Raw genomic sequence first — 15,542 nt, 5'->3', positions numbered from 1 at the left:
CCTACAGGAAAACATATTGAGACCCTGCTATAATTGTGATCATTTGTCTCCCATCTTGGCTCAATAAATTCTAGGCAGACTGTAATATTTTTTCTGCAAGATTTTAGTTAATTTGGAAAATGTCTCACCACAGTTCACCATACTTCAGGGTAGGTACAAGTAGACCACTATGGCCTAAATGAGATGAATAAAAAAGCGTAAGTGAGCCCCCTAATGATTTCCCCTGTTTCAGATAACATACAGAACTGCCATCTTTCTCTCCCCTTTAGGACAATATACAGGGTGTATCCCGCTTCAAGATCTTTCATTCCCTTATATGGGGCCAAAAGCCCCTGTTTTGTGTTTTTTTTTTCTTTCTTCCTTGAACTTCATTTTAATATGAACCAGGTAACGTAACTGTTACGAAAAAGTAGAAACAGCATTCCACACAAGTAACAGCTTCCAGATGGTCAAACATCCTTTTGTCTCAAACATCAAGACACTGTTATATGCACTATACAAATAAAGTTTTCAAAAAACTTAAAACTATTTTCCAGTAGTATTTTATACCTGCCACAAAAACAGTGAAAGAAACATACTTTGTAAATGGAGATCATTTTCATTAAAATATGTTAGCCTTAATGAGCCTGCATGGGTTTTCTGCCTGATAGTCCACCCACAAAACCCCAAACACATGCAGTTTAGGTGAATTCCCACTTTCATACTCCCTGCAGTTAGACAAGAACTATGAGTGGATTAAAGTTAAATGTATTACTCAGTGCATTATGTGAAAATATTTTGTTAATTTGAAAATAACAGCTGTTAGTGTGATTTTGCACTTTTAGACAATTCATAGATTTCAGTTGAGCACATTATGAATTCAGGAGTAATTTTTCTACTTTTATAATTCTATAGTAAATTTATACATTTTTAAAGTTGCTTCTTTTGCAAATAAGACAATACCTTGTGGTTGTTGCAGAAGGTCCTTACTGTCAAAATCTTTCAACACCCAGAGGATTAATGAGAATGGTTAGTTCTTCTTTCGCTATACATCCTTCCATCCATACATGATACAAGTGCTGAGTGGCCAGAGACTAGATAGATAGATAGATAGATAGATAGATAGATAGATAGATAGATAGATAGATAGATAGATAGATAGATAGATAGATAGATAGATAGATAGATACTTTATTAATCCCAAGGGGAAATTCACATAATCCAGCAGCAGCATCAGGAATTCAACAGGAGATAACCCTAAATCTAATTATCGTAATTCCTTCTTTAAATAGTTTTTTTCAGTTTATCTTGCTCTCATGTTTAATTTTTGGTGATGACTTCATGCAGATATGAAAAGTGTCTCAACTTTTAGACCTAAAGTGAAAATATCAAAAATACAAGCGCAATTGAGTTTGGTAAAATCTCTTATATACAGTAATCCCTCCTCGATTGCGGGGGTTGCGTTCCAAAACCCCCCGCGATAGATGAAAATCTGCGAAGTAGAAACCATATGTTTGTATGGTTATTTTAATATATTTTAAGCCCTTATAAACTCTCCAACACTGTTCATTAGAGCCCTCTAGACATGAAATAACACCCTTTAGTCAAAAGTTTAAACTGTGCTCCATGACAAGACAGAGATGACAGTTCTTTCTCACAATTAAAAGAATGCAAACATATCTTCTCTTCAAAGGAGCGCCGCCAGGAGCAGAGAATGTCAGAGAGAGAGAGAGCGAGAATAAAGCAAACAATCAAAAAATCAATATGTGCTTTTAAGTATGCCGAAGCACCGCGATAAAGCGGCATTTTGTAGAGGATCCTCTAGGCAAACAGCCCCTCTGCTCACACCCCCTCCGTCAGGCTCAGAGAATGCAGAGAGGGTGAGAGGGAGAGAAAAGCAAACAATGAAGCACTGTGCGGGAAGCATATCTTATATCATTGAGGAGTTTTAGTTAATATGTAATACATGCTCTGATTGGGTAGCTTCTAAGCCATCCGCCAATAGCGTCCCTTGTATGAAATCTACTGGGCAAACAAACTGAGGAAGCATGTACCATAAATTAAAAGACCCATTGTCCCCAGAAATCTGTGAACCAGCGAAAAATCCGTGATATATATTTAGATATGCTTACATTTAAAATCCGCGATAGAGTGAAGCCGTGAAAGTTGAAGCGCGATATAGCGAGGGATTACTGTATATATTTCTCTTCTGGTTCGTCCTGCTTCCTCTTTAAAACCGGTCCCGCCCACACGCAGCCCACACGGCATTTCTTGATTCCTATTTGTCTTCCTCCAAACCCTACCCCACGCTGCCTGAGGCCTCCCATACACCCCCACACTGCTTTTCTAGATTCCTATTCCTCCTTCGGACTACCGCGTTCCCCAACAGTAAAATGAACAACAGCATCTTCTCTGTCAACGGGTTTTTGTACAACATCATCTCTATTCCGGGATCTGGCAACTGCCTGTTCCTATCAATGGGTTATTTCTTGACACAAACGGTTGATGAAGGCAATGCACTCTCACTACAACATAGGGCAGTAGATTTCATTGCATCACATTGGGACATATTTGGAGACATTCTTCCTGTTGTTTTTCCAATGCAAGTCGTGTTATCATAACAAGTCAGGAGTACTATCAATACATGGCAACATCTGGAGTTTATGGTGGTGAAGCTGAAATTCGAGCTCTTTCCGAGATTCTACCTGCTACCATTGTCATTTACTTCAAACACGACCCCAACATCCCGCCTTGCATTATGTTTGCAAAGATTTGCATTAATCTACAGCAACTAGTCTTCAGCCATGGCCAGTTGTACTTTTTCTAGGGTTAGATCTTTCGACTCATTATCTGTCGTCTCCACCAAAACACCTATTCACAACTGTGTCTTTCAAGAAGTACTTCTTTCTTTTTGATTTCTGAATTCCTTCTTCGCCGTTTTCCATTCCTATTCTTACACCGACGTATCCTATGGCGGGCATTGGCTAGTACAGAAATAATTAGCAGCAGGGCACACAAGAACATCTACCAGCCACTAATCATTCAATCTTTTATCAATTCATTTTCTGAATCTTCTTTGTTCTAGTACAAAGTTGATCGATCATCTACTAAGCTAAAATACTTTTAATGATAAAATACATTAATCCATTCTTCACACACCATGAAGACCTTTGAGAGGCTGGGTCTACAATATATGAGTCCTCTTGTGAAAGACCACCTGTGGAAGACCATTGCCTTTTGCCAGTCATGTAGGATGCAATTAACTGTGTGCTCCACAGGGCTTACACTCTCCTGGATAAAGCTGGCGACACTGTGATGATTGTGTGTTTTGATTTCATCAGATATGCCGGTAGATGAGCCTGTGTTGTCCTGGATAATGGACCCTCTGTCTGTCAGGCAACAGTTTGTGAGGCTCGAGAAGTGTGTCTCTGATGTGGATGTAAGCAACATTGGAGCACCACAAGGAACAGTCCTATCTCCTTTTCTCTTCACTCTGCACACTTCAGACTATAAATATAACACCAGGTCATTTCATTTGTAGAAATTCTCAGATGACTCTGCATGTATGGGGTGTATTGATAAAGGGGATGAGGCAGAGTATAGGAAGACAGGTGGAGAACTTTATTTCTTGGCATAGAAAGAATTGTCTGCAGTTTAGCATCAGCAAAACCAAGGAACAGGTTATTGACTTTTGCTGCATCAAAGGGCCTCTATGTCCGATCACCATTCAAAGAGCAGAGAGGAACTATATAAGAAAGGGAAGAGCAGACTTTTTTCTTAGGAGACTGTGTACTTTTCATGTAGGTAGTGACATGTTCTACAATTCTGTGATGGACAGTTTGGTTTTCTTTGCATTGGTGTGCTGGTCTGGTAACATCACTTCAACAGACATCTACTGAAGCAACAAACTGAATAAAAGGGTACTACCTCCAGGGGCTACTACCTCAAGGGAGACCAGAGTGTGCCCCATAAGTGAGCCTGCCTTTTAATCATCTTATTGATTGACTGGGCCTTTCTGGAAGTGATATTCCCAGCTAAGCACACCAGAGAGTAGAAAAATCACCCTGGCCATCACTGAGTTGTTATGTGAAGAATGTCATTACCCCTGTTAAAAGAACACATTTTCTTAAGAAAAGAGAGTCTGCTCTGCCCGTTTTTATATATTTCCTCTGTGTTCCAAAACTAGTCCAACCTGTCCTTGCTGTTGACCTTAAGTACATGAAGTAGTGGACCACCTACACATCCATTCCCTTTTCAGTTTATGCAAATGGAGGTTAAGAAATAACAGGACTGAAGTGTTTAAAATTACAAAAGGAATTAGTACAATGGATCCCAGTTGCTACGTTAGAAAAATTCTCAAAATGAAACTTGTTAGAAGTTACATTTTACACTTACGTTAGAAAGTTAATTAGATGGAATAAGTAATCAGGTAGTCTGGTAGACTAGGAATTTGTGGATTATCATGTTGAAGTCATTTTGGAGAAATTAGGTGAAATGCATTGCTAGAATGGTTTGGCTGAAAGGCCTGTTCTCATCAACATTCTTGTAATGAAATGAAAGCATTTCCACTAGTCAGAATCAATTGAGGTCTTTCACCCTTCCTTGTTCACACTCACCAATTGTTATAGTGCTAAGTGACTTTCTTAAGATTTAGCATTCTGCTATGTTGATGTTTTAATATTACAGCAAGTCTCTTATCCTTAGCTGAACTCTTGCTGGCAGAATGATTAATGATACTAAACTGGTCAAGAGTACACACGAGCACCAGTGATGGACTGGTTTGTGGTCCAGGGTTGGTCCTTGATTTCTGACCAATTCTGATTTGTTAGACTCTGATGCCACACTGACGACCAACTTCTTCAGGGCCAAGAGAATAGGTGGATGCTTTTTGAATTAAATTACTTAATTAACAAATTAAATACATCCCAGTTTACAGATTGATAGAACTGGTCACTCATTCATGTTTATTTTATTCTTTTTATTTTATACAGGTATTCCCTGGTAGCAGATATTATCCCATTGCACCACTGAGCACTGATGTTCCCATTCTGTCTTGTGGTGGTTTAGCAAAGAGGTGGTTGGTGCCCGGGTGGAGACTTGGCTGGATACTTATCCATGACAGGAAGGACTTATTTGGAAGTGAGGTAACAACCAGATAAATTATTTATAGTGGCCTCTACACAAATCCACATAATATGTTAAATGATATAATTTCAAAAATGCACATACAAGAAACAAGCAGCTTTGTGTGGTACGCAACAGTAGTCATGCCAAATGTCTTAAATAATCCAAACTGAAATGTTTCATTGACTTAAAAAAAATGATATTTTGGAAGCTAAAGTTTTAGTAAAGATTAATGTATGCACCATGAATATATTTGCTGGTGGTGCTAAATGTCTTTAGAATAAGAGTGTGTGGTGATCTTCCTCGATTTCACTGTCTCTATCTGTTTCACTTTAATTAAGTTTCAATTTTAACTTTATTTGAATATGGCAGAGTGAAGCTGATAACTTGTTAACTTGGTCAAAAAGAGTTTGAGCATCTGTTGGGTTTCACTGTCAAACAACGGTTCTTTAATGGCATGTTATGGTTCTTTACATGACAAGGCTCCCCAGATTTAGATCACAGGAAGCTGATTCTTTGTGCTTTGAAAAACGTGGTAATTTGTAGAAAAAAAATATGAAATCTTTAATGTATGGTAGGCTACCTAGCAGGACACAAACATATTAAGAAAACATGGACTTACCCTGTGTTGCTGTGTGCAGCAAGAGTCCTTTAAAATCATGAGCCACTGGTATTTCACAAATCTGTTACCACAGTTCATAGTTATTTACTATATTAAGCCTGCTGCCAACCTAAATAAATAAAGTCTCTTTCCAGAACCTACTTGTGGAGGTGTCTCTTGGAAATTATAAATGGTTCCCATTTGACATTGCTCTGAACAACCACCCTGGCACTTTTATTTTTAAGAGTGTAGTAACTGAGTAAGACCCTTCATTAAAATAATTTTCTCACATACTTAGCAAAGAAAAAGAAATCCAGTTCTAAATCTTCTTTGTATCGTCGGCTCTTTGCTCTAGTCAAAACTAGTTGTCATCAATTTACCACCAGGCCCTTGGTTCACAAATCACTAAAGATACAAAGCTACATTGTAATGCAGAGAAGCTTCTAACTGTTGCTTGTATTCATAATAACCTCTTACTTCAGCCTTCTTTGACGTAAGCGGCATTCAGTCTATGAATGATGTTAGTTATGTGAAATTTAAAGATATCTCTGTTGATAATTGTATCCAGCAGGAGGCGCTAGCTCCCTTGTTGGAATAAGTTATTTTGTAATTGCAGCATGTTACATAACCTGAAACTATATAGATATAATATAAAAAGGCGATACCCCTCCCTTAGTGATACAGTGGTAAGAAATCACGTAGGAGAAATAACTTAGCTTTATTTAATGACGGATTACATGGCATAACAGATGAAGGAAGCCATGAAAAGACCTTCTGGAGTGGGGGCCCGATGTATAGAGTCAGATCAAATGACAGTATCTCCCATCTGTCCGTCGGCTTCAAAGGTGTTCCAGGCAATGTTCCAAGGCTTTATACTCTTTCTTCATGTGCAGGCCCCCACTTAGGTGAATCATGCCATTCCAAAAAAGGAAAAGAGAGGATACAATTTCATTCTGACTCTGTCACACAGAAATAGTACAATGCCCATTTTTTGTAGTTGTCCCTGTCTTGTCTTCTAATGCTTGCCTAGCAGTTCTAAATGATGAGCCCCTGTGTGCTAAATCTGACTTTGTATTAGCTCTTCATGTGAGTAGAAAGAAAAGTAGATTTATAAAATATGTGTATAGAGCACAGTGACATATTAAAAATATACACTTATTACAATAATATATTTGGTTTGTTTACAGAAGAAAAAGTTTGTTGCTGGAATTTAGAACTTAATAAAAATTTGCAAGGTATCCAGGTTTCCTCAGATTTCAAATACAATACATCTGTCATTCAGGTGATATCAGCTAGTGTGGGTGATGATTCAGAGAGCATTTTCAGAGTATGTCACAGCATTTTTTTTAACTTGCCCCATAATAATCTTAGAGAACAATGGGGGAAGAGATCTGTCATTTACAGATTCAGAAAAGGAACGGAATTCAGCTACATGCTCTTCAATGCAATATGTGTCAAGCATGTCCTAATTCAACTAAACATTGTTCATTTATCACATATATCTTGTCTAAAATGTAAGCAACTGTATTACTAAGTCAGACCATTTTGGGCAAAAATATCTTTATATATTCTGAATAGTCTTGAATTTAAAATCACATCTAATGCCCTACCAGAAATATATGAAGTAGTACCAGATAGGTTAAAAGAGTGCTATGGGGAATCAGTTGTAATATCCCATACCAAAATATTTACATGAAGACTTATTTTGCTCAACTGGAACAGTTTCAATTGACTCTCTCAAACTCAGTAATGATCTATATTATCTGAAATTGGAAGAAGGATAAAATTCCCTTTATGTTTTCATTCTGTTCTATTCTATTCACCTCCAAACTCATGTAATTAGCAATATCAGGCCATGATTCTTAGTGTGCATTGTTATTCCATAACAATTTACACAAGTTGGCACTGCTATATTTTTCCAAATGAATTCCTGATGTGAAAAATAAAGAATGAAAAAAAAAAATGCTGACATATAATCAAAAAAAGATGAAAAAATATAAGAAGTTAAAAAAAATTGAAGTTCCGGCAAGGCTGCAATGGTTTGGTAAGCAACTGCATATTGCAGGGTGTAGAAAAACATTATATAGTGTATCATATTCAAAACAGAGAATGCAAAATTTTTAACTGACATATATGCATGTGCCTTTGCCTTAGATTAGAGAAGGACTGATCCGATTAAGCCAAAGGATTTTGGGACCATGCACAATTGTTCAAGGAGCTTTGAAGAACATTATTAATAACCCTTCACAAGAGTTTTATAGCAGTACTATACACATCATGAAGGTATGTTTACTTTATTTTGCTTTATTTTTATCATATTCCTGATGTTTAAGTTCACATTATATTTGCCATGTATAACTAATTTATTTGAATGCTTATTCATCTATTTCAAAAGCAGCCATCCCCAAATGGGAATTTATTAACATATCACACCAGTACTCCCACTTACAGGGTCAGTTTCAGTCACTAATTAACCAAACAGACATTCAGTGCTTATAAAAAGTCTCCACCCCCATGGAAGGTTTCACATTTTATTGTTATATAACATTGAATTACATTGGGCTCAATTTGGTTTTTTGACACTGGTGAACAGAAAATGGCTATAAAGTGAACACAGACATCTGAAAAGTGGCATAAATTAAATAAAAACAAAATAATTAATAGCATTACCCTTTGTTTACCCTCTTTAATATGGGACACCTAAATCATCATTGATGCGGACAGTTGGTTTTTGAAGCCTATAGTTAGTGAAGTGAAATGCAATGTGTGTGTGGGTGTTTAGTTGATTGTAGTATAAATGCTTCTATATCTGGAAGGTCCATCTTGTAGGGAGTCAGTATCGTGGACTAATCTACACAATGAAGACAAAAAAACAATCCAGTCAGCTCTATGAAAAGGTGAATGCAGTGAGAAATCAAGCAAAATGACACCTTTTATTGGCGAACTAAAAAGATTACAATATGCAAGCTTTCGAGGCACATTAGGCCTCTCCTTCAAGCAAGATGTACTGTTCCGCGACCAGTACGAAAACCACACTGTTCCTCCTGAATCCGAGGTTCAACTATCCGATGGGCCCTCCTCTCCAGAACCCCCAAATAGACTTTTCCAGGGAGGCTGAGGAGTGTGATCCCTCTGTAGTTGGAACTCACCCTCCGGTCCCCCTTCTTAAAGATGGGGACCACCATCCCGGTCTGCCAATCCAGAGGCACTGTCACCGATGTCCATGCAATGTTACAGAGACGTGTCAACCAAGACAGTCCTACAACATCCAGAGCCTTGAGGAACTCCGGGCGTATCTAATCCACCCCAGGGGCCCTGCCACCAAGGAGTATTTTAACCACCTCGGAGACCTCAGTCCCAGAGATGGGGGAGGCATGTTAGTGGGTTTCAGGAGGTCTTCGAAGTACTCCCCCCACCGACCCACAATGTCCCAAGTCGAGGTCAGCAGCGCACCATCCCCACCATATACAGTGTTGACACTGCAGTGCTTCCCCCTCCTGAGATGCCGGAAGGTGGACCAGAATCTCCTCGAAGCAGTCCGAAAGTCGTTCTCCACGGCCTCCCCAAACTCCTCCCACGCCCGAGTTTTTGCCTCAGCAACCACCGAAGCCACATTCCGCTTGGCCTGCCGGTGCCTATTACCTGCCTCCAGAGTCCCACAGGACAAAAGGGTCCGGTAGGACTCCTTCTTCAGCTTGTCCACCAACGGGTTCAGGGATTGTCGCCACGAAAGGCACCAACCACCTTACGGCCACAACTCCGGTCAGCCACCTCAATAATAGAGGTACGGAACATGGCCCATTCAGACTCAATGTCCTCCACCTCCCTCGGGACGTAGTCGAAGTTCTGCCAGAGGTGTGAGTTGAAGCTACTTCTGACAGGGGACTCAGCCAGACCTTCCCAGCAGACCCTCACAACACGTTTGGGCCTACCAGGCCTGAATGGCATCCTCCCCCACCATCGAAGACTACTCACCACCAGGTGGTGATCAGTTGACAGCTCTGCCCCTCTCTTCACCCGAGTGTCCAAGACATGTGGCCGCAAGTCCAACGACACGACCACAAAGTCGATCATCGAACTGAGGCCTAGGGTGTCCTGGTGCCAAGTGCATATATGAACACCCCTATGCTTGAACATGGTGTTAATTATGGACAATCCATGATGAGCACAAAAGTCCAATAACAAAACACCGTTCAGGTTCAGATCCGGGGGGCGGGGGGGGGGATTCCTCCCAGTCACGCCATTCCAGGTCTCACTGTCATTGCCCACATGAGCATTGAAGTCTCCCAGCAGTACGAGGGAGTCCCCAGAAGGTATGCCCTCTAGCACCCCCTCTAGGGACTCCAAAAAGGGTGGGTACTCCAAACTGCGGTTCGGCACATATGCACAAACAACAGTTAGGACCCGTCCTCCCACCTGAAGGCGGAGGGAGGCTACCCTCTCGTCCACCGGGGTAAACCCCAATGAACAGGCTCCAAGTCGGGAGCTAAATTACTAATTTGTTTAAGAGGACTGCTAACTGAATGCCAGTTGCCTGAAATTCCTATGCAGAGTCATTCTTCTCTTCATTTTCTAACCTGCTTCTCCATTTCAGGGGCACAGGCAACAGGTATCAATTTTTGCAATACAGGGCCAAGGCAAATGCCACACCATGAATAAGGTGCCAGTCCACTGCAGGGTTAACTCACATATATAAAAGCAATCACTTGCACTGAGCCAGTTTAGTGGAACCAATTGAATTAAGCATTTAATATTAGCTAAAATAATTTTAGAGTAGGGTTAGTGTTAGGATAAATAGAGTCCTAAAGCACAATGAGTTAGAATAATGTTTAAGTTTGAATTCATCTCCTAATACTACTTTCTTCTGTTAGTTTATTTCAAACGTAGTGGATTGTGAGTTGTCATAGACCATCCTCTTTAATTACAGATTTTTTGCTTTTCTTTATTTTAGTCAAATGCTGACATCTGCCACAATTCCCTTTCGAGTGTCCCTGGACTTCGGCCAGTCAGGCCATCAGGAGCTATGTACCTTATGGTAAGGGTCATAAAAGTGCATTGACTGAGAATATTTGTTCAGTTTGGTTCAATTTGGTCAGGGGGTGCCAATCAGATTTAACATATTTTAAATATATTTTTCAAATTATGTGTGTTTTAAAGTTGTTTTCAGATTTAAATATGTGTGGCCTACAGCTCTCCAAACAAAACACAGACAGACGCAGGACACAAGTTCAGCACAACACCTTTTTTGGTTGTGAGAAATGCTTCCCTCATTTCTCACCATTACAGCACAGTACAAAACACAGATGACACTTCTCTCGGCAAGTGTCGTCCTCTCCTTCCTGACTCTGGCTCTCGGAACACTTCCTTGGGCCCATTATCATGATCCAGAAATACTTCCAGGTGAGGTGGAACCCCAACGTTGAAGGGCACAGCAGCCCCATGCAGCACCACCTGATGGTACCCATGGGACACAACATGGCTGTACCAAACTCCAACTCCTATGAAGCCTTTTGGGAGTCCATGGTGCCACAGCAACCAAAGGGGGCTGTCCTCTAGCGTTCTGGGGGAGATAATGCCCTGAGCACACTCTCTCCTCTGGTGGTAGTAGTCCTGGCTGAGCAAGGGCCCTGGCCGTCCACAACAATTGTAATCATATTATAGCAACAAAAACATTGAATCAATTGCAGTTACAAGTTATAGTTTTTAATTATGGAAAATCTGCACTATTTTAATGTGTACGCATCCTAGTCTAAAGTGATCGTCCTGATATTATGTGGTAGTTTCAAATCAAATACTTAAGTTGCTTAAATATTCAACTCCATTTGGCTCTCCTCAATCTCTTTGGCTTTAGTGCAGTAAGTCTTAAGAGCACAACACAATTGTTACAGTAATTGTGATTAATTAACAACACTTATTTTGACAATAGAATCACCTTGTATATTTTTTAATTGAAATTTCAGAAGTTGAAATCCTCATGAAAATGGACTGTACATCAGTTAAAAACATTTAACTATGCCCGGGGCTAGAATTAAAAGATAAAGAGTAGGACAGCTGCTGTACATGCTTTTAAATGTTCAAAACGTTGAGCGAGATGAAGATCACATGACATGGCAGCAGCAGCAAAGAGGAGGTTAAAAAAAATTGTATTTGTTTCCCATTGTATCACCGTTTAAGAGAGGGTTTCAGAGGAACGACCAAGTCTCCTTGGAGGTGCGTTCAGCCCCCCTCTTCACAACACAAGCAGCAGAGACGCAAAGTGACTAGCGCATAGCACAGGCCGGGAGGGTTGGCAAATGAAGCGAGCGGGGGGAACTCCCTAGTAAGTAAATGTAAAAAACTGTTAGGAAGGAAAACTGCTTTTGTGTGGGAAAGGGTACAACAGTACACCATGACTAAATATTTACACAATTTATCATCCTGTCTAGAAAATTTCTATTTCCCCTTTCCTATAAAAATCACTTACTTTTTTACAGGTTGGTATTGAAATGGAGCACTTTCCAGAGTTTCAGTCCGACGTGGACTTCACTGAGAGGCTCGTAGCGGAACAGTCTGTTTTCTGCCTTCCTGCCACGGTAACTTTTTAGTTTCTTCAATATGCCTTTCTGTTTTTCTTACATTGCATCATAACAACAACATATTTTGTCAGAAATGTATTATATAGTGAATGTTTTCAAATAGGATAAAAAAATATGTGCATGCAAAAAAGGGTCACAATTAATATTGTAAAATGGCATTGGCCACAAGAAAAATAACAAAACAAGTGTTTAACTGACAACAAAAATATGCAATGGATTATTTATCATGAATTGTTGCTGAGTCACCTATAAAAATGGGGTATCAATGTTTCCAAACTGTAGTTGTAGGAAAGAGACCAAATGATTTCCACTCACACAATTAAAAAAAAATAAAAAATAAGCAAAACATTTCTGGAATTGGAGTTGTTTCCCTTTAGGAGTAAAGTGAGGATTTAATGTTTTAATATTATAATTATTGCCTAAAATATTCTAGGCAATGATAGTGGCCTTTCCTCATGTTTTGAAGGAAATTATACTGACCACGCATGGGTCATTCACATATTTTCCATTTATCAGGATCAAAAGGACAAAACAAAATGTGAGGCCACATTTCAGTGGGAAAAGGTCACAAGCCAAAATCTGATCTAAATTTCATAAACCACCTTGCTCGTGTTTCAGCTAAGCTCAAGCACCTCGGTTTAGTAGTTGGTTGATGCTGTGGTTTCCAAATTTAACTTTAGAGTTAAGTATAAACCAGTGATGTGCAGTGAGGTTCATGGCTGGTGAGGCACTGACTCCTTCAGAGTCAGATTTACAAATATATGAACCCAAAAGAGTAGCTTATTCACTATTTAATTGGCAGCATGCATATTGACTACTGATTATGTTTCATATCTCATCAGCATTCTTTACACACACATAGGTAAGGCACATATTTGGCTAAGAAGGAACATTACGTTTATAGCGACAAGAGGGAATGGAGAGAGTGTGTTTGCTCTGCACCCTCTGCATGTTCTAAATTTGCAGTTGCAATTCTACAATTCATACTCATTCAATACAAATGAAAGTACAGAGTGGTGTATAAAAAAAAAAAAATTTCAATTTTAACCTTTTGAAGAACAGCAGCAACAAGCACCTGTTTGGCTCACATCCACCCCTTCGGCGTGGAACGGTACTGTCTGCCTCACCTTGTGCCTTTTCTCTGCGGTTTTATGTCCGATCAGCAAGACTAAATATGTCACACACATTCATTAAACATATTAGCCAGACCGTCAAAAGTCAGGGTGTATAGTAAATGTGTCTGCATATATTATATTGGCTGCATACAGTACAGAGAGACATCAACAGGCACACACCAATTGCATACATCAACTCAGTGTGTGAGGGATAGCGCAGTCTGAGGTGAGGCTCATCTCATCGCTGTCGCACCTCGCGTTTCTCCCCTGTATTTGAACAGGAAATGCGCCAGTTCAGCGATTTTGTCTATAAAAATGATCAGTTATTGGAATCATACAGAAAACAAATTTATAGCACAGACAAGTGGACACATTATTTTATGTTATCATTATTAGTTTTTTTACTTTTTATGATGCCTGCCTTCCCTGACCACACGTCCCTGTTATAAACGTACACTAAAGGGGTCATATTTGTGTATAACCCTTAAATATACAGCATGTTAACCATAACCCTTCCACATACTTTGATGAGTTCTGTTTTCCTTCCACAGTGCTTTGAATATCCAAACTTCTTCCGAATTGTTGTAACAGTGCCAGAGGAGTTGATGATGGAGGCTTGCAACCGAATTCAAGAGTTCTGTGAGCAGCACTACGAACCTTACTCCAACCATATCATTCAGGACATTGATTGTGATAAATGAAATGACGGAGTAAGGAACAGTGAGCTGGGACTGAAAAGACTGAATGCAATTCTTGCTACTTTACTTTGATGCCAAACCGTTTGATTTGTTTAACAGTGTGCAGAAAAATTGCAATTGCAATCAAATTTAATATGCAAAAGTAGTCATGTGAAGAAACCTTTTTCTCACTCTGTGTAAAGGAAAATGCCCATATCTTTTTTTTGTAAAAATATATAAGCTACATTGAAGTTTTATTTACCTTTTGAAAAATGTGTAAATATATTATGTACCTTTAGGCCCGCTAAGTAGAGTACTGTAGTAATTTAGTACATTCACATTCTTATTTAAATAGATTTTAGGAAAATGTTATACATGTCTGAACTGTGTTTATAATATTTATGAAAGCATGCATATAAGCTAAACTGCATGCAGAAAAATTATTTTAAGAGAATCTGCATTTCATATTTACTACAAAAAAACTATTGAGTTGTAACTTCATAACAGAATATGTTTTTGTTTCACCAATATGGAACATTATGGTATTACCACTTAAAAATTGTTTTCTATTATTTTTTTTTCTATTTAAATGTTCAAGTTAATGACATGTAAAGTGAAGCTTTCTTTTTTTACTGTAATTATTAATTTCATTTTTATCTGTTGTATGTTTAATATAAGCATTAAGGTTATAAAACTGATTGCTAACGTGTTTTTTGACTTAAAAGTTATGCAGAATATACTGAAATCAGCTGTTGACCAGGGTTGGTTCCTGCCTTGCTTCCGCTGTGACAGAACAAAATAGGTTTAAAAAAAATCAGGATGATTGAATGTTTTGTTACTAGTTTCATTATTCTGTGAGGCTGTGGATTATTTTAAAAGTTTTAAAAGCTAAGATTCTAAGCCTTGTGACAGATAGGGGGCGCTCTCACTCCCTTGAACCCTTGTTCACGACTCCAAACACCAGGTAAAAGTCCACAAATTGACTTTATTCAAATGCCACAGTGCACAAAGTACCCTCTCCGCCACTATATAGATAAGCAATCACTAAACAATACAATAAATCAATCCTCCACTCCCAGACGCGTTGCCACCCTTCCACCCAGCTCAGCTCGCCATCTGGGAGCTCCCACAGTCCTTTTATATATCCTGACTCAGAAGTGTTCCCAATCCCCAGTCCATGTGATCCTGTATCACTTCCGGGTCAGGTAAAATGTTCTTTTCTTCACCCCGGAAGCACGTCATTCCCCTTGTCCATGTGTGCTTCCGGGGTGTAGGGAAAATATCCGTTGTTCCTCCCTGCAGCGTCTCCTAGTGGCTCCCACGGTATCCAGCAGGGCTGCATATAAAAACTACAATGTCCATGATACCCTGCTGGTCTTCGGGGGACCTCCATACTACAAGGAGGGCTCCACCTGGCAGCTTGGGGGTATTGGCCAGGATAAACGGCCGGCCCTACACCACAGCCTTTAAT

General features: G+C 39.4%; 1 protein-coding gene across 1 annotated transcript in view; it reads left to right on the top strand.

The window, feature by feature from the left end:
* Positions 1–14,294, top strand: part of tat (tyrosine aminotransferase) — a 49,055-nt gene extending 34,761 nt beyond the window's left edge. Inside the window, exons 8-12 of the mRNA XM_039763464.1 lie at positions 4,971–5,123; positions 7,859–7,987; positions 10,656–10,739; positions 12,178–12,276; positions 13,946–14,294. Of these exons, the coding sequence (XP_039619398.1) occupies positions 4,971–5,123; positions 7,859–7,987; positions 10,656–10,739; positions 12,178–12,276; positions 13,946–14,095 (615 nt within the window). The 3' untranslated portion in view covers positions 14,096–14,294. The remainder of the gene's footprint in view (positions 1–4,970; positions 5,124–7,858; positions 7,988–10,655; positions 10,740–12,177; positions 12,277–13,945) is intronic.
* Positions 14,295–15,542: the final 1,248 nt, after the last annotated feature.

This window comes from Polypterus senegalus, chromosome 9 (genome assembly GCF_016835505.1).
Source record: "Polypterus senegalus isolate Bchr_013 chromosome 9, ASM1683550v1, whole genome shotgun sequence".
NCBI lineage: Eukaryota > Metazoa > Chordata > Cladistia > Polypteriformes > Polypteridae > Polypterus > Polypterus senegalus.
Note: the sequence above shows the minus strand (reverse complement) of the source record. Positions and strands in the feature narration are given on the sequence as shown.